Source organism: Mauremys mutica, chromosome 6 (assembly GCF_020497125.1).
Source record: "Mauremys mutica isolate MM-2020 ecotype Southern chromosome 6, ASM2049712v1, whole genome shotgun sequence".
Classification (NCBI taxonomy): domain Eukaryota; kingdom Metazoa; phylum Chordata; order Testudines; family Geoemydidae; genus Mauremys; species Mauremys mutica.
Window position 1 is genome coordinate 24,121,946 of NC_059077.1, and position 24,316 is coordinate 24,146,261.

General features: G+C 40.8%; 1 protein-coding gene and 1 long non-coding RNA gene across 4 annotated transcripts in view; one reads left to right on the forward strand and one right to left on the reverse strand.

The window, feature by feature from the left end:
• Positions 1-24,316, reverse strand: part of NADK2 (NAD kinase 2, mitochondrial) — a 56,034-nt gene that overhangs the window by 1,504 nt on the left and 30,214 nt on the right. The window contains exons 5-11 of one of the 2 annotated variants that reach the window (XM_045021725.1): positions 20,683-20,766; positions 16,960-17,096; positions 11,939-12,017; positions 4,664-4,759; positions 2,695-2,750; positions 2,551-2,604; positions 1,941-2,064 (exon numbers count right to left, since the gene is read on the reverse strand). In XM_045021725.1, the coding sequence (XP_044877660.1) occupies positions 1,941-2,064; positions 2,551-2,604; positions 2,695-2,750; positions 4,664-4,759; positions 11,939-12,017; positions 16,960-17,096; positions 20,683-20,766 (630 nt within the window). Of the gene's footprint in view, positions 1-1,940; positions 2,065-2,550; positions 2,605-2,694; positions 2,751-4,663; positions 4,808-11,938; positions 12,018-16,959; positions 17,097-20,682; positions 20,767-24,316 lie in introns of both variants that reach the window. The other variant, XM_045021724.1, reaches the window with a different exon arrangement.
• Positions 11,036-13,994, forward strand: LOC123372991. Of its 2 annotated transcripts, none has more exons than XR_006580502.1 (4): positions 11,036-11,143; positions 11,926-12,023; positions 12,243-12,304; positions 13,480-13,991. It is a non-coding gene; the product is annotated as an uncharacterized LOC123372991 (long non-coding RNA). The 2 variants fall into 2 exon arrangements; XR_006580501.1 differs by having other exon boundaries at positions 11,044-11,738; positions 13,480-13,994.

A 24,316-nucleotide genomic window follows, 5' to 3' on the forward strand; every position in this document is an offset into this window, starting at 1 on the left:
TTCCATCCAAATAGATGGCACATCACAAGTAAAATAATTAACCATCTAATACAGTATTTTTCAACCTTTTTTCATTTGCAGACCCTTACACTGCCTTATAAGGCCACTTCAGACCCTTTTGGAAATCTTAGAATCTCCAGAGGTCTGCGAACCACAGGTTGAAAACCACTGATTTAGTAAATAAGAAACCTATCATTCATTTTGCAATGTAATTAAAAAATTGAAAATGAATAATCCTAATAAGTGTAAAATAAGCTATATAAAAAGGTATATAGATATAATTGTATGTTCCTAGTTAGCAAAAAGAAATACTAAATTTAGTGTAAAGGCTGTATTTAATTGCAAACCAACCACTAAGAATCAACCACACTTGAGGAAAATAAGTACAAATGCAAAACAAGGTTAAAAATCAATTATTTAAAATCAATCCACCCTGTCCCCATCCACACAGAATCCCACTGAAAGAATGCACTATTCTTCAAGCATCTTTTCCAAAGAACTTCCAACTGTACTAAACAGTAAAAAATATACAGTATTAGCACTTTGCTTAGGAGAGGGAAGGAATCTACATGAAGGATGAAAGTAGCCATCCAAATGCCATCCAGCCAGAATTACACTATCTGCTAGAAAAGAAAGACAGCCCACATGTTCAAATAATGAGAATGCCGTAGCTCAGTTAAGTTTTGAAAGGAAGCTACAATTAAACCCATTTAATACTGACTTGCTTAATGAAAGATTTCTTACAAAACTCCATGGAACATGAGCCTGTTCAGCACAATGCTACCTATTTGATGTCCAATTAAAGTCATGAACATCAATTTGTCATTGCATACAGCACAAGCAATTTCAGTTTTTCTAATTAGCAGCACTAGTGATTTTCAAACAAGGTGAAAGGTTTACACATTCTTCATTGTATGCGAAACAGATGAGGGCAGATGGCCATGATTTTGCCTTTTACCGCTAAAGAAGTGCAAGCTTGAAGGTAATATTGCTTATTGGAAAATCCCTTATGTAGAACTAGCTGATTACTATCAATATTAAATGAGTTTGACTATACGTATTTTAAGCTAAAACTTTACCTATACATTTTCTAGAAGCACCCTCTTCTAATACTGAACAAAACACCAACAGACATTGCCACTATCATATTCTTCCAGTTAACTTACCTTTACAATGAAAAGGAATTCAACTGTTGGGGTTTATCCTTCAGAACGTGTAGAAAGTGAGAGTGGTATTAATAAAAAATAAGTTTTAAAAAATGTCACATTGACCAAAAATCTGTTTTAAAGGCTGTATGAATGGTGTCTATTGCTGGGAGAAAGGAAACCGTGACTCACCTCCTTTATTGAGGGTGACTATCTTTCCAAAAGTCACAATTTCATAGAAACAAAGCAATCTTACTTTGGGGTGGGGGGTGCAATTTCAAGGCTTAATCTATTAAATTGGAATGAGATTATCCAGCATTTTACCTCTCCACTGTCCCATCTTTAACTTTGTACCAAACAAACCTAGTGTAAATTTATACTCAAAGAGAATGTCTCCAATACAGAATAAACAAATGGTGGAGAACATTAATTGTTAAGAACTCATCCCATATCAAAAGCTTCCTCCTTAAACAGTTTTCCTCTACTACTATTTCTGGGGGGCCTCGATCACATTTAGACCTCAGCATGTTGAGTAAACTCCCTAGTTTTGTTCAGTTTAATATTGTTTATATTTTTGCCCATCTCATGTGATCTATTCAGGTGAAGTGAAATTCTTTCCTTGGTCTGCTCAATTAGTCCTGAAAGCATCTAAGAGAAAGGAGGACACTTGCTTCCAACTCAGTTTGGACTCAGAAACCTGAGTATCAATCACAAGTCAAGCTCTCAGGCTACCTATTTTATTTTACATATTAGTTAAACATTAAGTGTTCAATTACATGTATAGGCAATACTTACTTTGAAAAGAACCCACGCTGCAGACTACTTGAAAAAACCCGGTTTGCAATAGGCTCTCGAATACTGAAAAACATCTTTGGTTCTTCTGGACTATACAGCAGGGAGTCATTATATTCATTTGTTACTGTAAGTACAAAAATTGGATCAACACTTTCTCTAGAGGAGTTAGTAATTCTCAAGGTTGCACATTCCAAGCAGAGGAACAGTTCCACTATCAAACTGTTTAGACAGCATTTATGATTTTTAAAAGTGCCCAGTTAGAATGAAAAACATATCTTTACAGGAGGAGTCATTACAGTTCCACTGAATGACTAACCACTGAGTGGCGCTCTCAGTTCAGAACCATTATTCAAAGTATCAGTTCTCAATTGTAAAGAGCTGAAATTCTCTACCAAAATATTTATGCCTATTACACATTAAAGTATACAGATTCTTGAATTGCAGATGATATAGTACATTTTATTATATGTGCTTCCGCTTAAGGAAAAACTACTGTTTAGTGTAACGAAACACTTTTAAGTGCTGTAATTGTTAAGTAATAGAATACAACCAATATGAATTATTTAAAAAATGCTATAAAACTACTAAAAAAGTCGTCATTTTCACTAACCTTTCTGTATTAGTTCCCTGCTCAAAGGAAGATTCAAGCTCTCATGCTTTTTAGCTGTTGAACCAAAGGAAGAAAAGGACCCAATTAGACAGGATCATCTGGAGATAAAATTAACATGTAATGCTGTGTGTGCTGTCAACTCACCAATCTTAAGGATCTCTTCAACAGCCTGGGTTGCCACCTTGTTAATATTATAGGACCTAAACACGGAAGTAAAGATAGCATTTGGTAAGTAACACATGCTGACAAAATCTCTTCTATAAAGATTTCAAAATTATCCAGGAGAAAAAAATGTTTGTAATCAAGGTTGAGTAAAGATGATAACCATTTCAGAAAATGCCTTAATACAACTGTTAGATTAAAAATCATCTACATTTTGGAAAGCACAGTAATCCAAAATTGACGTTTCACCTAAATAATTAAAAGATTTGAAACACACAAGTTATACAAATAATCTGAATTCTGCCTCTGTCACTATCCTTAGATCCAGCAAGCAATAGCTGGCAATTGTTTTCTTTATATCTAAAAGAAAATCAACTCAAAACCTGCAAATTGAACACAGACTATGTACATATCCCTTACCCTCATTCTTCCACCTACTTATTGGACCTACGGTTGCCAATCCTCCAGAATTGTCCTGGAATCTCCAGGAACGAAAGATTAATTAAAAACTGTTGTGATGAAATCTTCAGGAATATGTCCAGCCAAAACTGGCAACACTAACTGAACCTGATTCTCATTTATAAAGACTCCTCTCCTCTACTTTGGAAGTGTAAAAGGGACTTAAAATGGAATATATTTATGCTTGAGTAGCGTAAAGATGCCGGAGCGTAAATTAGAATCAGGCCCATTAGGTCTTCTAATTTAATAGAAGACCTAATGGGTCTGATTCTCATTAAGGCAGGCTTTACACCACTCAAACACATATATATTTATGCTTTAAGGCCCCCTTATAAAAGAGTCCTAGTGTAAATGAAAATCAGGCCCATTATGTTTTGTATTAAATTAGATTAGAAGGCTCTCTGAGATGGGGACTGTCTTTTACTATGTTTTTACACAGTACAGTAGCACAAGGCCTTGATCCTGTATTAATTTCCTGCTCAGAGGAAGATTCAAGTTCTCTTGCTTTTTAGCTGTTGAACGAAAGGAAGAAAAAAGCCCAGTTAGACAGGATTTAGGCACTACTGGAACAAAAGCAACAGAATCTGCTATAAACTTCAACCTTTGCCATCTTGTGCTCCAGATTCATTTTAAAAGTTGCTGTTTCTAACACTTAAGATTGTGAAGATAATCATGAAAATAGGAATAGTGCAGTGTTGTCTTTGTGTATGCAGGAAGCATCCATTTGACCTGCCCCATTCATCTCACTGGATTTTTAACTTTGAAACTGAGTTGTCTTTCAGTGACTTAACTATTGTATTGCTATCCATCAGGCATCACCCATCCAAAATCATCTGCCTAATGTACATTCCCAGCTGCCAAACACTGCAGCAGCTCATCCTACTCAGCTGCCAAGCCCTCCATGCTCATCCTCAACAACTACCACCTGAAATTATGTATTTTCCAATACAAATTTCCGCAGTACAGTGAAAACTGAAAAAATGCGTGGACAGTGTGAAACAATTTAATATAAAAAACACAAGGGCTACATTGCATTGAGTGACATGAAATCTGGTGGACTCTGCAAATCCAACAGAGGCTGGCTCCTTCCCCCTTCCCAGCCACCTCATCTCCAGGTGGCTTCTCCCTCACATTCTCCTGACCAAACTCTGTGTTCCCATTGTAGTTTTCAGTCTCTCGATTCTCCAAGATTTTCCCTTTCCATCATGTGCTTGTCTGTCTGCCACTCCCAGCCATGAGAGCCATGATAGGCAGAAAAACTGAGCATATATTTGTCAATGATTTTTCTTTTAAATTATGCATTAGTTATTCATCAGATAGAAACTTGGGTTGTGGCAACTCGTATACTGCCCAAAATAATTGGCCTGATGTGTTAGAAGCTAAAGAAAATGAGCATATCAGAGAACAGTTTTAGAAACTTCAACTCATTCAAAATTGGTTTCAGATGAGAAACATTTAGTACTTTAATATTAAAATAGTGACACTAACTTACCAGGCTTTTGATCCTGTTCCAGTGCATACATTGAGCCCTGAACTCTTCTGCTTTTCCCATGGACCATCATCAACTGATACCTCATAGTAGGAGGCCCTATGAAGCGAGAATTTAAAACTGGGTTTGCAGGACTTATAGTTCACCCTGAATAAGACAGAACACATAGCCCTATATCAGGCATGTATAAATCCAGAAGGACCAGTTTCAAATATGGCTGACAATTTTACAACAGAGTTTTGTACAGTTAACTTTTGATATGGAGGTAAGTATTGCTTTGCTGTCTCATGACAGGTGGTTTTTTTTGTTTGTCTGTTTTTTTTTTAAGTAAACTACTTTGCTAGCATAAATATTAAATTGCATTGTTACACCTGCAGGAAATCAAAGTTAAACTATTTTGATAGCCTTTCAAAGGTGTCCAATCAACACTAAATGTTACATTTGAAAATTCTACTACAAAATAGCTTCCATCTACTACAAAATAGCTTATGACATGTTTTGAAGATACTAGTATTTTCCACATTTCAACATGAGCTTTGCTAAGCAGATTCTTCAACTGTTGATACCATTCATATTGCATTCCATGCAAGTGAGGAACTCTTTATATTTTATATAGTGGTCACAACTTTGTGTACAGCTGGGATTTCTGTGCTTTCTGAAATGGAATTACATATGCAACTATCTCCAATTGTACAGTTATTGAATTACTGCATAAACTATGCTAATGCCATCATTTGGTCCCATGTTACCAGATTACATCAGAAAACTCAAACTGGTAGGAAATTCCAGTGAATTCTAATGCAAGTAAGAGCAAAGCTTCAAACTGAATTTGTGATCACTTCAATAGCAAGTTATAAATACGGCTGGATTCTTCAAATAGCTTTGACTTAATTAAAATCACCAAGCTTTGTTTCTGCTCTATACAAATTCCTTTTAAACTATAAATGTAGTAAAGTAGTCGTCTTGTTACATGACTGTCTTGGAAAGCAATCACTTTTCTGTGCAATGCATTATGGTACATCTGCTAAGCTACACAGAGAGTGGCATTTTTCTTTAAGTCTCAAAACTTCCCTGGGCTAGAGCTGCTGAAATATGAGAGTTAGTTCTGTTTATAAAATCCAATCTAGATCATGAAATCTAGCTTCCTGATAAACACAGTATGTCAGCATCATACATTCATTAGTAACATTTGAGTCACACTTCAAAAGCTCTTCTTCGAAAGTGAGCTGTATGGATGATGAAAGTTCTTATCTGGGAAGACTACACCTTGAAACCTGGTCTTAACTGGCTTCATTTTTGTACATGAACCCAGAGTTTTAGATGACCACATTTTTAAAGAACTCAACATAGAAAGATGGAGGAAACTGAAACCAAGTTATTAAGAAATGGAGCACAGATAAAGTAGACTAACCTGTCAAAGGCATGACAAGCACCCTCTAAACAAGCACTTCTAAACAAGCAAGTTTAGAATAGACAGTAGTTATTCCAATATCATAACTCATTTTCTTTACTGACCTGCTGAGTAAGCTCTTGTAGGGAACTTTAAAGCCTTTCCTAGTAGGTTCTTTCCACTGTTACCGGGACAAAAGAGAGGGGGAAGGAGGGCAGGTCGTGGAGTGGACATGTGCAACACACCTACAAGAACAGTTAGAGAAAGGTAGGTAACCATTTTTTCTTCAAGTGCTTGCACATGTCCATTCTACTGTAAGTCACACATGAGCAGACAAATACAGCAGTGGGCTCAGAGTCTACTTGAATAGTGACTGAAGGACAACTCATCCAAAATGGCATTATCCTGCACTGACGGAAAATAGCATAAGAAGAAGCAAAAGTGTGGACTGATGACCAGTCATAGCTTTGCAAATGTCTAAGATTGGCATGAGAGCCAAGAAAGTGCCTTCGTTGCTTGTGTTCTAGGAGAACATGCTGTCTGGTAGGTCGCCAGCTCAGACCACAGCAGCAGGCTAATAGAAATCAAAGAAATGTCAAAAGACATGGTAATGTGTGTTGGCACAATTCAAAGGAAATGTGATGGTATTGCCTTCATTTATCTGTAATCTGCTGAATGTTATTACATTACAATGTGCATTATACACACACATATACATACACACATGCCTGTACTTAATTAGCCCTAAATCAAAGTATGTATTAGTGTTTAGATGAGAATTTACTCAATGTGTAGAACCGCATGTAAACTAATGGACTGTCTGGATGGTTGTAATTAAATGTATTATGTATGTCTATGTAATTGAATTGCCCATTAACCAGGATTGAATCCTTAGAACTGCAAATGAGAAGCACGCTAACTTCAAAGCATGGGTCGTTGCATTCAACAACGGGAAATCTACAGACTCATGGTGTGCTGGGAACACTGTGCCAGACAACTTTTCAGGGGAGACAGCTATAAGAATGAACCCTGGAAGCGACCCTATATCTCTGGACTCAGAGTCTGACGGGGAATTCTGAGCAATTGGACAGAGATCCCCAAAGGCATTTAGGGTAATCCTGAGAGACTTATGAAAAACCAGCAGATTACTACATCTCTGCTACCACTTGGACTGAAATTCTGATTCACCTGTAATGCGTTTTACCTGCTTTAATCTCTCAAAAATTTCTTTTCTTAGCTAATAAATCTTTAGTTAGTTTACAAGAGAAATTGGCTACAGCATTGTCTTTGGTGTGAGATCAAGAGTATCCATTGACCTGGAGTAAGTGACTGGCCCTTTGGGGTTGAGAGTGACTTAATGCGTGGTGAATTTTGATTTTAATAACCTTTCATCACTTAGACCAGTTTGCCTGGGTGGCAAGATGCACTGGAGAGCCTAATGGGGACTGTTGGGGACTCCACAGTAAGACTAATATAGCAATTCAGGAGTGCACAGTTGTTACCAGCTATGTGAAATCTAAGTATAGAATATACCCAGTTTGGGCCATCTGCCCTGTTCTCTGACAGTTTGACCAGAGATTGGCACTCTCAGATGTGAGCTATTCCAGACAGCGTGACACACAACAATAACTCTAGCTGGTGGAGATACCTTGGTTAGTTGGTAACGAATGCACAATGAGATCCAGGATGAGATTCTTTGAGTGGAAGTGGAGACTGATTGGCCCTTAACCCTGTCTGCAACCGCAACAAACAACCATGTGGCGGATCTAAAGGATTTAGTTCTGTCCATGTAGAAAGCTAAAGCACTTCTCACATCCAATGAATGAAGCCTCTCCTCATCTCTGTAGACATGAGGTTTGGGGAAGAATGTCAGGAAATAGATTGCCTGGTTAATATGGAAATTAGAGACTACCCTGGAGAGAAATTTTGGGTGAGGGCGATGACAAACTTTGTCCCTGTGAAAAACTGTATAGGAAACATACACTAGGGCTCTTAATTCGTCCAACCTTCTGGCTGAGGTAGTGGCCAATGTATGCTACTTTCATACAGAGGTGAAGCAGAGAGCAACTTGCAGGGAGTTCAGATAGTGGTCCCATTAACTTAGCTAGGACCCAGTTCAGATCCCAAGGGGAAGGAACAGGATCTTGGACATGTGGGTACTACTTGGACAAGCCATTTGGGAACTCGGTAATGACTAGGTTGGGGAAAAGGATCTACCATCCATTGAGGTCTGACAAACTGAGATGGAAGCCAGGTGTATCCTTATAGAGCTAATCACTAAACTCTGATGTTTCAGGTTAAGAAGATAGTCCAAAATGAGGCTCAGGGGAGAATGCTCTGGGGGTACAACTTTCTGCTGGGACCAAACAGAGAAGCACTTCCATTTAGCCAGATACATACTTCTAGTTGTGTTACTTAAAAGCATGGATGCTTCATGGTTAAGGTCTTGTAGGTCAGGATGCTCAGGGTCTTGACTTTGTACAAGACCCTGATCAGCAAGGGAACCGGAGAGAAGGTGTACAGAAGAGTCTTTCCAAGGAAGTAGAAACCCATCTGCCAAAGAGCCTAGGCAGAGACCTCTCCGGGAGCAAAACCAATGGAATTTTCTGTTGGTCTTTTTTGCAAATAGGTCCTTTGGGGAGCTCCCCTCTCCCCCATGCAAAAGATTGACCTAGCAATGTCTGGACATAGAGACCACGCGTGGCCATCGGAGAAGGTCCTGCTCAGTCAATCTGCCAACATGTTCTGCTTCCCTGGAAAGTAAGCTGCTTTGAGATGAACTGAACTGGTTATGAAAAAAATTCCACAGGCGAACTGCCTTCTGGCATAGCTGGGTCAACTGAGCCCTTCCCTTTGGTTACAAAGCTGTCTGTTAGAATCAGCAAATTCTTTTCTGAATATGTGGAAGGAAGGCTGAACAGGCTAGTCTCACAGCTCTTAACTCTGAGGTTTATGAATCAATAGATCCTGAGGTGCCCAGAGACCTTGAGTCTGCAGGAACTCCCATATGAGCCCCACAACCCAGAGCTGATGTGTCTGTGACTAAAGTGAGGGCTGGAAGTGACAGGGACCCACAAGGGCTTGGCTACACTTACGGTTTGCAGCGCTGGTAGTTTGCAGCGCTGGTCATCCAGCTGTGTAGGAGCAGCGCTGGTGTGTGGCCACACTCACAGCTACCAGCGCTGGTGTGTGGCCACATTTGCAACATTTGCAGTGCTGTTGGGAGTGCTGCATTATGGGCAGCTATCCCAGCATTCAAGTGGCAACAATGTGCTTTTCAAAAGAGGGGGGTGGAGGGTGGTGTACTGTGACAGGGAGCGGGGAAGAGAGAGAGAGAGTGGATTTTTGGAGCCAACACTTTAGCTTCCTGGATTGAAAAATCACAAAATGTTCGCGAACCCTTGGTCTTAATTGCAAACAGCCTGCCTCCAACGCTGTTTCTCTGTCAAGCAAACATTCACTCCCTGCCTCTCATTTGATCGTTCACAGCCAGGTACAGATAGCTCCTGTTTGCTGTGATCAGTGTTTGTTTTTTAGATAAGCAGTTCAACGGAGCTCCGATCGGAGTTCACAACAAAACAAAGAGAGGCTGCATAACAAAACAAAGAGTAATTTAGTTAAAAGCTTTCTGGGATATCTCCTTATTCCCTGGAGGCCAATAAAAGTGCTGGTGTGTGTCCACACTTGATGAGCAGCGCTGGATCACCAGCGCTGCAATCGCTACACCCCAACCTGGCCAGGTGTACAGCCAGCGCTGCAGCCAGGGAGTTGCAGCGCTGGATGTGCCTTGCAGGTGTGGACGGTTACTAATTGCAGCGCTGGAAAGCCTCTACCAGCGCTGCAACTTGCAAGTGTAGCCAAGCCCATAGAGTGAATCAGAGGGTCTATTCATCAAACCAGAGATGACAAACCTGACATTGGCACCGAACCACCTTGTCCATGTGATGTCAACTTGGAGTATACACAGACACTAGCCATGCCTGAAGCCTTCTGAGGTGTAGCCTGGTGAGCTGAACCACTTACATGCACCCTGCCATGTAACCCAGGATGCAGATACAGCTGTGCATTGTGGTGGAGAGGGTAAGCTTTCACTTGAAGCACAAGGCCCCATTGTCTCGAACCTGGATTGCAGTAGCAAGGCCTTGATAAAGTCTAAGACCGCTCCCAATACAATCTATCCTTTGTATAGGTTTGTGAATTGATTTTTCCCAATTCACTAGGAGCGTCGGTGGGTCGAACGTGGACAAGACGGTGGATATGTTGAATAACACCTGAGTCTCAGACCGACCTCTGATCAACGTCGTCCAAGAACATGTGAACTCCTGATCTTTGAAGATGTGCTGCCAGTACCGTCATGCATTTCGTGAACACCTGAGGAGTAGCTGAGAGACCGAACAGAAGAACCGTGAACTGATAATGGGACCCCTTTATGGGAAACTTACGATGGTCATATCATATCACAATATGGAAATTAGCATCCTTTAAGTTGAGGTCAGCACACCATGTCTCCAGGGAGGAGTAATCTAGGCTAGGTTAAACATGCAGAACTTAATCTTCAGGGATTTGTTTAATTCTCAGATACAAAATCGGCCTGAGACTCTCTTTTGCTTTGGGAATCAGAAAATACTGGAAATAGATGCCTTTCCCCTGACTCCCAGTGGAACTTCCTCTATGGCCCCTGCTTGAAGAAGTGACGAGATCTCCTGCTGAAGGACCATCTCCTGGGATTGGTCCTTGAAGAAGGATGGAGAAGGGTTGTGGGAGCAGGGGTAGAAATTAACTGGAGGGCACATCTCAGTTCTACCATGCTTAACATTCACTGATCTGATGTTATATGGGCCCAAGCACTTGGGAAGTGGGATAAGTGGTTGGAAAACAAAGGTGGGAAATCAATAGACCTACAGTAACTATGCCCTTGACCAATGCATCAGAGTGTTTGTTTGGAATGCGGTGTGTGAACAGGATGGTAACTGTCACTCTGGCAACTGTCACTGGTGGTAAGAAGGAACTGAGGGGAGTTGGGGCAGCTCCAACCTCTTATACCAGCATGAAGTGGTGTGAGGCAGGCGAGGGCACTCGAGTCACCCCAACAGGTACAGCTGAGGGAAAAAAGTTCTCTGATATGGTGCACAAGGCAAGCATTTACACCTACAGTGGAATGGACATGTGCAAGCACTCAAAGAATAGAAATGGGAGATAAAGGCCTGAAACAAGAATTTTAAACCTAGGGACAAAAAGGTAATCAGATATCTTGGAGCAAGCAGCACTGGATACTGATTGTCTGAATTTTCACTCCCTTCCCCTACAAAACCATTCTCCTAGGACACAAATGCTTGAATGACAGGGAGAATGGTAACGTTGCTAGTGGTGGAGATTGTGGAAATAAAGGTGAGAAGTTTGGTTTTGGCCATGTTAAGCTTAACGTTATGACAAGACATCTAGGAGGAGATGTTGGACAGATCTCTATCCAGTCTCATATGTCGGTAAGTTAGGGACAGACAGGTAGATCTCCAAGTCATCATAAAGATGGCAATTGAAGCCAAGTGAGAACACGAAACCACCAAAAGGAAGGGTGTAAAGCAACAAGGGAACCCAGGACCAAGCCCTGTGGGACCCCAGAGGCACAAGGAGAGGAAGAACAGATCTGAAGGAATGGCTAGAGAGGTAGGAGGACAATCAGGAATAGAGGTATGTCACTCAACTGTTCTACCACATCTTAGTCAATATCTATTTTTGCAACCTATGAAAGTCTGATATTCATGGGCTGAAAAGAAATATGGCAGCAAACACAAAGACTACCTGCTGAATTTTCATAAAACTGATATTTAAACAAAAACAAATTTAGACTGTCACGTCTCAATGTTTAACAATGCAGAAGTTAACTGTACCTGGATGAGAGAGACTCTCCAATGAAGACTTCATTTAGTGCTCTCACTGGCAAAAGATGTGGTCCAGAAACTTCAGATCCTGCAGGTATTTGGCAAATGATCATTACTAAAACATGAATTATTGTGGAGAGTTTTAAATTACATTTCTAAAAACTGAATTCTCAAAATTTTCTTAATCCATTAAAAATAGCAGTAACTGATTATAGTTAAGAGTGCATATGTTCACATTCTTAATATCTATTTTCAGTTGTTCATAGTTTTTCTGAAGAGTTCATTTTTCTGACAAACTTTTCTATCCAAACAGACTTCTTCCAGGAAAGTTGAGAAAAAACAGTTTGGATATGTGAATCTGAGAACAACAAAAAAGTAAGTTTTGATTGTGTCTTGCGAAAAGACAAGTGGATGACCAGACAAGCTGAATTCTTCTTTTCATGGTGAGGGTAATTAACCAATGGAACAACTTATCTAGGGTTGGTATGAATTCTCCATCACTCAATTTTTAAATCAAGAATGGATGTTTTCCTAAAAGATATGCTCCATTTCAAACTGGAATTATTTCAGGGAAATTCTATGGAGTGTCATGTAGGAGGTCAGACTAGATGATCACAATGGTCCCTTCCAGCCTTAGAATCTATGAATAGGTAGAGCTATACTGGATCACAGCAGTGGTCCATCTAGCCAAGTTTCCAGTGACCACTATCAGGCTGTCTGAGGAAGTTACAAGAAATTCTACAAGAAACAGTTATGACAATCTGTTCACAAGGAAAGTTTTCTCCTAAACACCATTGCTAGAAGCTGGCTTATGCCCTGAAGCATGAGGGTTTAATCATTTCCAAAATTCTTTTTAATCTTTACTGTTATAACTCTCAGAGTGGTAGCTGCATTAGTCTGTATCAGCAAAAACAATGAGGAGTCCTTGTTGCACCTTAGAGACTAACAAATTAATTTAGGCATAAGCTTTCGTTGGTGCTAGCCCATGAAAGCTTATGCCCAAATAAATTTGTTAGTCTCTAAGGTGCCACAAAGACACCCCGTTGTTTTTGTTATAAGTCTATATATTTGTTATCCATACAAATGTTCAGTCTCTTCTGAATCCTGATAAACACTTAGCCTTAATATCTTATAACAATGACTTCCCACAGGCTAATTATGCACTGAGTAAATAAGTATTTATTATTTTTAAGATTTGCCACCCTTCAACTTCATTGAATGTCCAATCCTTTGTTTCTGTATTATGAGAAAGGATGAACATTCTACCTTCTCTACACCGTTATTCTTTATACTGTACCTTTAACATGTCCTCTCTTATTTGTCTCCACCAGTCCTAATCTTTTCAGGCTCTCGATAGTTTTTCTATACCTTTCATCATTCTTTTCACCTATTTCTGAACCCCTCTGATTGTATTCCAGGTGAGGGTTTACCATTGATCAATGTAATGGCATTATGCTATTTCCAGTATTTATTCTATCCCATACTTATTTGATCTTTTTAAAAAATTACTATTGCAAACTGAGCAGGGGCAGAATATGAATGTTTTACAGAAGAATGGACCACTGGGAGATTTGCTGAGAGGAAATTGTGAAACTAGAAGAAACTACACTCTTAATCACTGGAATTAAGGATACAGCTGAAAACCTCCAGGACCTCTAAATCACCTTTTGAGGGAACAGCAGATCCACCTGCAAGGATATTTTACTGATGTTTAACCGAGAACAAAGAGGCGACCAGCAACTCTTTTCATCCTGCTGACTCACAAGGACGGATTGGGCTATTGTAACACAAATTATTATGAGGTCTGTTAAGACCCAGCAATTAATATTTTTCAGGCAGGAATTAATCCGATTTTTGTCTGACTCCAGAGAAGTCCCCAACTTTCCGAGGTGACTGCAGCTAAAGTTCTCATTCAGATTTCATCCTTCTATTTCCAGTTACTCTCATGGTAGCGATAAAAAAGAAGAGCAATCACTTTCCACAGTTCAACCTCGTGAGATCTTTTTCTGCCAGCATGGCTGGCGCATCCCTCATACTAAACTATGATTTAAGATTGATCATCTTTTAATTAAAAAGTTTCCTCTTCAAAAAAGTTTATAATTATTTCTGGTATGATGATGGTTACATTTGGCCAGCTCAAGATTAGGGTTATAGCTTGAAGAAAGGCTTGCAAAAAGAAGTTATTTACCTTACTATAACTGTGATTCTTCAAGAGGCTGTAGTATGTGGAAAACCCACTGTTAATATGTTTGAACACAATCCACATGAGATCTGAATTTTTGAATATCAGTGTCCATTGAGGCCACATGTGCCCTGTGCTTCCACAAGTTCCCGTACGAGAACATAAAAGGCAAGGGGTGATTGTGGTTTTCTCTGGGTTCCCTTGCAATTCTATGATCATGATGCTAAAGGACTCCAAAATACAGGAATAGAGGGCAAGATGTTGTAATCAGTGTGGATCTCACATATCAAAGAACCCAAATAAATGTACGGTAAGTAACCATACTGTAGGCTAAGTAAGCGTTCTTTTTCCTCTGAGTGTGCATCAGTGTGGATTCCTCTGTATAGGGGGCTCTGATTGTGAGCATTCAGTCCAGACAGATATCATTTATGGCAGTGGTATGTCAGTAAATCAGGAGTTCAGAATGTTACAAAAAGAGCTTGAAAAGATTTAGCCAAAGCTAAGATTCTGGCTCACTGCCTTGGGTGGTAAGGAGGAACTGAAGGAGGGTCATAGACACCCCGCCTCACCCTCTGTGCCCCTGTACAGAAGCACAAGGAAGCACAGGGTGCACACGTGGCCCAAGACACTGCCATTCAAGACTCCAATCGCACACTCCTAAAGCGGAGTTCACACTGCCACATATTGGAAAAACACTGCATCTAGAGGGGAGTTGTCAGCTTTGAAAGCTTGGGAAACCATGTACAGTAACTCCTCACTTAACATCGTTCCAGTTAACGTTGTTACGTCACTGATCTATTAGAGAACATGCTAGTTTAAAGTTGCGCAATGCTCCCTTATAACATTGTTTGGCAGCCACCTGCTTTGTCCACTGCTTGCAAGAAGAGCAGCCCGTTGGAGCTAGCTGTTGGGGGCTTGGATGGGCCAGCAGTCTCCCATCACTTCCCCTAAGTTCCCTGTGCGGCTGCTGCCCAGCTTGCTGGGCGGTTCAGGTGTCCCTCCCCGCACTGCCATGTGCTGCTCCTGCCCTCTGCCTTGGAGCTGTTCCCGGGAGCCTCCAGGTTGCTGTGCGGGAGTAGGTGGGGGCAGAGGGGTGCTGATGTCAGGGTGTACCCCTTCCCCTACTCCTGTACCCCATCTCCACAGACTGGGGGGACGGACACCACAGGGCTCAGGATGGAGGGAGCTTGCTGATCTACTTAAAAAGGCAGTGTACTTAGAGTGGGGTCAGCGTACTTAAAGGGGCAATGTGCATCTCTCACATATACACACACACAGAATGTGTCTCTCTCTCTCTCACACCCCCCCCCCCATGTGTATCTGTCTCACACACACACATCCCCCTCCCCACCCCGGCACTTTGGATAGTGGAGGGAGAGGTGCACTCCATTGGGATAGCGTGGATTCATCATCATGTTCAGTTTCCGCAGGGAATGTTTGCAGCCACTGCCATGTGTCTACCGTGTCTCCTCCCTCCATTTGTGCTGCCTTGTGGAGTGTGAGGCTACATTAACAACGTGTTAACCCTTGATGAACTAGCACTCGGCTGAGCTGTCAATTAGCAGCAAGGCATTCCCTGGGAAATATCCCACCCTCTTTCACCCCGACTCCATCACCTCCACCAAGCTTCACAACCATCATTGCTGTGTAAAGTATTAAACTGTTTGTTTAAAACAAACTCTGTGTGTGTGTGTGTGTGTGTGTTTATATTTATTCTTCCCTGTAACCTAACCCCCATATGTACATTAATTCTTATGGGGAAATTGGATTTGCTTAATATCATTTCGCTTGAAGTACCATTTTTCAAGAACATAGCTACAACGTTAAGCGAGGAGTTACTGTAGTAGATCTTATGGCCTGTTGATGCTCATTTCCCAAGGTTGATCAGTCAATCTCTCCCCCATTCTCCCTAAAACCCCAACATTCTTACAGTTAGTATTACCTATTTAGGATGAAGGCTTTCAGATCTGTAATAAAACATTCAATCTATTACCCTATCACAGACAGCGCAAATACTGGGAACTGTAAAATAGGCTTTTTTTCCTATTTGAGTTTTAACTGCCAAAAAAGTAGTGTGTTCTTTTTAGGAATACTTTCATCTGAAAAAGAATTCCAATAGCAAAATACAAGGAACACCATTTAAGAAGCTTAAGTCTTGCTACAGGCTATGGTAGATTAATTTTTTAAAATAGACAGTCAACTAATATATATGAACAATTTTAGAAGTTAACATGTATATAGTGTCAGGTAGACATATTTCAACACTCAAGACAGTCCCTGCTCCACTCAAGACAGAGTCCCTGCTCCAAGTATGGGTCCTGATCTAACGGATCAACCCCCCTTTCCGTGAGCTTGCGCTACTACATTTATGACTATTTTACAAGCCTATAATAACTACATCCCCAATACAAATTTTTATTAAAGCTAATGTTAAAATTATATAATATACAGGTTGAGAAAAGTGTGTTTGTACATCTGAGTATAGTGCTTAGATTATCCACAAATACGATGTTTGTTTTTAAAGTTATAAGATACATATAGTGCATAATCAGCAATAACCCAAATTTAGGTGAATGAATTTAAAAATACAGTTTAGATATTTAGCATCCAAGTATTCAAGTACACTACTCATGAAAAAAGTTATACAGAGAGTTGGTGGCAGAAAGCAAAATATATCAATGAATGAAGATTGTCCCTCAGTAACTGAGAATTTACGATAGGTTGTCCATTTAGAAAAAACAGTCCATTAGGAAAGTATTTGAGTTATTTTATTACACAACCAACTGACCATTCAAGTGAGTACTGCTAAGTTTTGTTGATTACATTCATAATACCATCTTTAACCTACTTTGATCATGGAATCTTCCATTAACGTGGGCCCTGCTGTGCTGCTCCTGGCTTAACTGCTGTTCATGCAAATCTACAGGGGTAGGGTTAATACCAGTTCCTTCAAGATACATCCGGATTCGCTGCCGCCATTGCCACCTTAGAAAAGGAAAAGAGATTGGTACCAGTGTTGGAGAAGTCAAAACATTCATGAGATAAGGCCTTCATTTCATTCAGTCACTAGATACAATGATTTTATTTGATAGAATCATACTCAAAAAGTAACTAGATAGACCAATATATTTTTTTTTAAATGCAGGAGAGGTCCAAATTCATAAGTCAGTTTGAAAAGCTTACCAACTTTGACCACCAAATGTACCAATTATAATTCAAATTAATTACAGAACTGATACAAACATGTATTTCACATCCATTTCTGTTTTGTTAAATGCTGATTGATAAATGCTCTGTGTCTGGGGATAGCCACAGTGGAACACACACAGGGACAAGCACTCAAAGAAGAATGGTATTTACATGTCCTTCCCTTTTCTCCCCAAATTGCTGCAACATTCTGTCTATTCCCCAGAGTAGAAAAGAAACAATTCCTCCTCACTCTTTTCCTATTTTACCTGGAAGAAACTACAGCAGTTTCTTCTCCAGTTTTGAACAGCAAGCCTGAGTATCTGAAGTAGTTACAAACAGATAATTGAAACACAGTGCCACCCACTTGATGGTGATGAGAATTAGGTATGGCAATTAGCAAACAATTTGCTTATCAAATCACAACATCCCTCTCTCAGAAGGCTCTAAGGATAGCTTAAAAAAAAGAGAGACTAGATTGAAATAAAATCCTTTACTGTTTTATTTTGTTCCTCAAACAAGTTGAGCAGTCTCAACTTTATAAAAACCCATACATGAAAAAATACACGACAGCACATAAGTATGAACGCTAATAGAACCTTTATATCATCCCACTGTATTATTGTAGGTGGGGCTGGTGGCACCACACTATTAAGGTTGCCCCACACTTCCCATTAAAAGACCCTGCTTATAATTTTACTAAACTAATCATCGGGCTGCCTCGCGTAGAATTTTTGGGGAAATTTCCAGCCAAAATTGTTCAGAGGTTTCTGAGTGAAAACTGGGGGAAAATATGTTTTGCCCACATTAAAAAATTCTGGTAACCTTTTCTTTGAGCCATTCTAGAGGCCTCAGGTTTTGGAGAAGGAACTTTGAATTTGTCATGTGGTATCCACTGCTGTCCCCATGAACATCCATGCAAATTTGGCCAACTTATAAGCTTCTGACAAACTACAAGTCACAAGTGCTCAGTGGAGACTTGTTATACTTTAGCACCTAAAATCCCCAAAGATTCCATCCTCACTGAATGTGCTTGAACCTCTCACAGCTCCTAGCTTTGATCAGAGTGAACATGCTCCCTCCAGCCCATGGCTACAAAGACAAAGCCAGTCTTTCCCTGTCTTTAAAGGCAGCTGTGGGCCAGGGCCATACACTGGAAGGAACAGCAGGGAGGCTCTCTATTCTGTGTCGTCTGTCCCCCCGCCCCCATGATAGCTAGGCAGCATGACACCTGATTCGAATGCAGACAGGACAAAAGCCAGACCAGGGGGGGAGGGAAGGGAATTGATTGAGTCATGAAGTCTGGTGGGACTGGCACTGGAGAAAAGAAACTAGGGCTGTGGCTACACTTAGCACTTCAAAGCGCTGCCGTGGTAGCGCTGCTGCGGCAGTGCTTTGAAGCGTTAAGTGTAGTCAAAGCGCCAGCGCTGCTGTCCGTACTCCACCTCCCTGTGGGGAATAACGGACAGCGCTGGGAGCCGCGCTCCCAGCGCTGGGGCTTTGACCACACTGGCGCTTTGCAGCGCCGCAATTTGCAGCGCTGGAGAGGGTGTGTTTTCACACCCTGCTGCAGCGCTGCAAATTTGTAAGTGTAGCCAAGCCCTAGGACTGGGAGCCAAGGGATGTGGGAAGGGGAGGCAGGGACTAGTTGAGCAAGGAGATTAAAGGAGTGGGTGGGGAATTGGTCTGGCTGGGTAAGGAGACAGACTAAGTGTGGGGACGAAGGGGCGAGATCGGGAGTCTTACTGGCACTATTCCACTTGTAAAAATATGTGTCTAAGTTACCATGAGTCCACAGGTACAGGACTCAGATAATAATAATAATAATAAAAAAAAAGTAAGACACCTCCTGAAGTGATCCAAAATAGCTTTTTCGATATTAAAAGCTATACTGGACTCCAGCTTGTATTTTTAGAGTGACAATTCAAGAATCCCTTGTACCATTTCCTTCAGAATTGATAGAAAAGTTCTCTCTTAGACAAGACCTAGTATAACAACTTGGAGGATTTTAGACTGGAGGAGGGGGCAAAATTGGGCTTATAACAAAAGCCAATCTGGAATCTTACCTGTGGAGAGGCTAAAGCCTCATCACAATAGGTTTAGTTCCAGAGGTATTAACAACACCAGAGCACTAGCCTACAAGTCTACAAGCTGCAAAAGCTTTTGAACATTATGTCATCTAACATTGCTGTGACCAGGTCTGATCAATTGTTGCAGAAGCATGAAGGCCATCCACACCAGGACACCAATATTAATACCAATAGAACTGAACCACTTAAAATGGCGCAAAGTTTAGAAAGCTTCCTTACTGTAGCTGGAATTACCAGTGTTGAAGTGATACTTCATTTACCCATGCAGATTGAATCATCTTACTTATACCTAGTCTTGATAAATTGACCATATTGGTTTGTTTCAGTCATGATGCTACATGTCAACTCTGCCATGCCATAAATCCAGTTTACGTTATAATTGGACTACAAACTGAATTTGCCTGTGACAGTAAAAAAAAAATGCACCGAATATTAACATGTGAGATTCCTAGCACAAAAGGGTCTATGTCTGGCCCTCCTAGGCATTACAATAATACACTGCAATTATGAGATTTATTTTCATGACTAGTACAATTTCTTGAGCAAAAATGTTAACATACAAATTATGTTTTAGGGTATATTAAAATTCCACAAATATTTTGTCCCTTTCAATAAAGGCCTCAAATTTAGTATGTACACGGGAACAATTCTTAGCCTGTTTCATAGCATTGTTTGTTCCACAGTTAGACCTTGCCCTCTAATGCAAACTGCATTAAGATCATGCTTAGTTCTAGTTACCTGCTCATCAGTTCTTGTACAAATGTCTAGTAGCTATACCTAACAAGCATTAGCACCAAAATGCTTCCCTCATTTTACTTCGTGCCTGAGCCACTCTATTAACAATTGCAAGACCCTCCCATTAGCAGTGATTAACTATGCAATTTGTATAATGTTGGAATTAGTTACCCTTCTATCTCTCTAGATACTAATATGGCCCTATCCCTGCACTGAGTGCCTCACAAGCGTTAATGAATTTCTTTTCACAACAATCCTGTAAGGGAAGTATTATTTTACAAATGGGGAACCAAGATAGGGAGTTTACGTCATTTGCCCAAGGGCACATCATTAGTTTCTGATAGAGTTAGAAATTGAACCTAGGTCTCCCAAACCCCAATTCAATGTCTTAACCACAAAGGCTCAAGGTCATCCTTCAAGATATGAAGCCTCAAAATTCAGTTCATGATTTAATGCACTTATTTTATTAATCTTCTTCTCTTGTTTGTACAACTGCCCAGCATTACACATGCTCGCCTCAGGAAATATATTTTGTAAAAACAAAGATGATAGAATCCTACCTGAACTCACCACGATAAAACTTCTGTAATGCTTCTGGAAAGGAGTGTGTATATCGTACAGGCAAACACAAATGGCCTTCAGATCTAAAAGTGAAAAGACGACAGAACAATAGAGGTGGCAATCAAATTAGTGAGAATAGGACCCTTTTGGGAGCGCTCTGCTAGCTACATCAAAGCAAAGTTCGATTTTCATTTCCTGTGGTTGTGATCTCTCTCACTAAGAAGTCAGGCATTATTCAGTGGCAATGGGTTATAGAGCCCTTCACCTGTAGGTGGCTGAGTCAAATCCAGACAAGGATGCTACTGGCAGTTACAGCTATCAGATGGCTATTTGGTAGCCTATGTGAAAACAGAATACGACTCATCTCAATGGACAAGTTGTATACATTCAAAATCACAACTAATATACCTAGGCAATCTTGCTGGCAATTCTTGCAAAGAAGCAAACAATTACACAGCACAGAGACAGACCTACACTATTATCTCTAAAGGACAGGACTAAAGCACAATGAGGTGTGGGCAAACTTGTACTGCCTGTTATGTAGCTACAAGACTTCAGTCTCCAGGGCTGTCAAACTACTCTTCACCAGTACTATATTCAAACAGTTTTAAAAAACTGGCAGCTAAGCAGTACCTCTCTGCCCTCAATCTGAACTGGCATATGAAAAGTATTTGTTTTGTTTTTGTTTTCTGACACGGCAGCTCTGACTAATAGGATGTAAAAGAGCAGAATGCCTTAGGCTACCAAATATTTCATGTGAAATGAGGAAAAGGATTTACTTACACAAGCTTACTATGACCATAGGCAAGTCACTTGATCTGTGTTTCTGTAAATGGAGAGACTGTTTCCCTACTCATAGTGGTTGTTGAGATTAAACTGTTTGCAAGGCATTCTCATACTATGCTGACAGGGGGGCCACATGAGTACATATATAACAGGGATGGCCAACCTGAGCCTGAGAAAGAGCCAGAATGTACCAATGTACATTGCCAAAGAGCCACAGTAATATATAATGATTGTGTGTGTGTGTGTGTGTGTGTGTGTGTATCGATATATGCATACACAATCATATTATTTGATAATGTATATTTATTTATGCATTTATAATATATAGTTAACAATAACAATTTGTCTTAACCTTTTACTTAGCGGGACTTCTGGCAATCTTTGCTTTCAACAATTCTTTTGAAGCTTGGTTTGTATTCAGTTGTGCTCACATGCAGCAGTTCTCTTGGCTGTCTGTCAAAATGGATCAGTGCTTGGATTTCACGTTTGAGTGTTGAGAAAAATAGACTCACAAAGACAGGTCAAGACAAACATTGGGATTAATTCTAGGGCTGCATCTATGAAGTTGGGGTATTTATCCTTTGGTACAGATTTCCAGAAAGTAAGGGTCCCCTCTGTCTTCTGAACAGATTTAAATCTGTGATCTTCCAAAAGTTCTATTATTTCCATCTGGGATGTTGCTTCATCAGGGACTAAAGGAGGCTTCAGATAATTTGTTTCATCACTAAAAGGGCCAATCAGAAATCTGATTTGAGGTCTTTTCCGCTGCAAATCTTGGAATCTTTCCTCAAAATTGTTCTTAAGATCTTTAATCATGCTCCAGAGTAGCAGCCGTGTTAGTCTGTATCCGCAAAAAAAACAGGAGTACTTGTGGACTTTAGTCTTTAAGGTGCCACAAGTACTCCTGTTTTTTTTAATCATGCTCGTATATCTAGTTGTGCTCTGTTTTAGGGGTCCTGCTGCATCTTCTTTTGATCTGGCTTGAAGTTGTGACATTGAAGGTAAATGCGTCAGCTCTCCCTCAAGCATTTGTCCGTGAAACATCTGCAGTTTGTTTATGAACACAAATACGCTTTGCACTAGATCAGACAGCAACTGGATTTTTCCTTGTAAATCCACGTTTAGTTTATCCAAATGCAGCAGTATGTCTGCAAGAAATACCAAATCTAAAACCCACCCAGGATCTGTAAGCTCAGGGTATATTCTGTGCTTCTCCTCCATAAACAATTTCACTGGTTCCAGAAGCTCTAAAAACCAAGAAATAACTTTACCTCTCGAGAGCCATCGAACTGCGCAGTGAAATGGCAAATCGGTAGGGAAGTCATCTTCATCCAGTTCTTCGATCAGATTTTGAAATTGTCTGTGATTGAGTGCATTTGAGCAAATGAAATTCACAATGAGCAAGACAGGTTTCATGACGTGATCAAATTTGAGATTTTTAGACACCAGTTGCTCCCAATGAATAATACAGTGAAATGTCCAAAATTCGGGAAAGCTCTCAGACTTACAAAGTCCTACTAATACATTCACAGATCCCCACATGGATGGAGCTCCATCCATAGCAATGGCAGTGAGCTTCTGTAAAGAGAAGTGGTGTTTCGCAACTAACAACATCAATGCCTCCTTTAGATCTCGTCCATGAGTTCCGTCCTTTAGTGGCAAGAGATTGAGGAGTTCTTCGCTTACAACACAGTCGTCAGACAAAGTCCGGACAAATACCGATAATTGAGGTTTATCCTGTACATCACAAGACTCATCCAAAGTGATGCTCAAATACTCACACTGTTGAAGTTGCAAGTGCAGTTGCGATTTGATGTCACTGTTCATGTTCGAGAGTCTGCGTTCTATAGTGTGGCGGGAAAGCTCCAAGCCAGAAATTTTCGGTTGTAGATTCTCTTTCTCTGGTGACAAGATTAAAATCATATCAGTGAGGCACGTTTTTATAAACTCGCCTTCAGAGTAGGGCTTTTTTGCACAAGCTATGTGCCAGCCACATAATAGGAGGCCAATGTTACAGTATGCAATCGGTTGGTAAATCTGGTGAAGAACTGGGCTTCTACATGTGTTTGTTTTTTCAAAGTTTTCAGTTTTAAAGTGCGGAGTTCAGAACCTTGTGGGAATTCTTGATCCATATGTGCATGGCTAGAAGCGAAATGATGCTGCAAGTTTGAAGATTTGAACTGAGAGATACCTGTCTGGCAAAGCCAACACATGGTCTTACCATTACGTTCAATGAAAAAGTACTTATTCTCCGTTAGAAGCCTCAGTTGTCATCTGTGTATTTTCCTTTCCATTTGCACTTGCCTTCCATTGTTAGATGGTGTAAGAAAATTTTTGATTAAAAATTTCACACCAGCTAGTCACTGTGTGCTTTATTCAAGGAGACACAGGCATGGGCCAAGGCCCCGCCTCCCACTCCACCCCTTTCACCAAGTCCCCACCCCCACCCCACCTCTTCCCGCCCCATTCCACCTCCTCCCCCAAGTGAGCCATGTCCTCTCTCTTCCCCTTCCCAGAGCCTCCTGCTAGCCACAAAACAGCTGATCGTGGTGGGCAGGAGGCAACGGGATGGAAGAGGAGGTGCTGGTGGAGGCAGGGGGGCTGGGCGCTGCGTCCTCACTCCTCCCCTCCCCAGAGCCTCCTGCTGGCTGCCAAACAGCTGATTGCGGCAGACAGGAGGCACAGGGAGGGAGCAGGAGGTGCTGATGTGGGGCAGGGCTGCCAGCAGGCAGGAGGCGCAGGGGGTCTGGAGGGAGAGGGGGGCTGATAGGGCTGCTAGTGGGTGCTGAGCACCCACCATTTTTTCCCCCAGAGTCGGCTCCTGGCAGGAGCTGCATATCTTCTGAA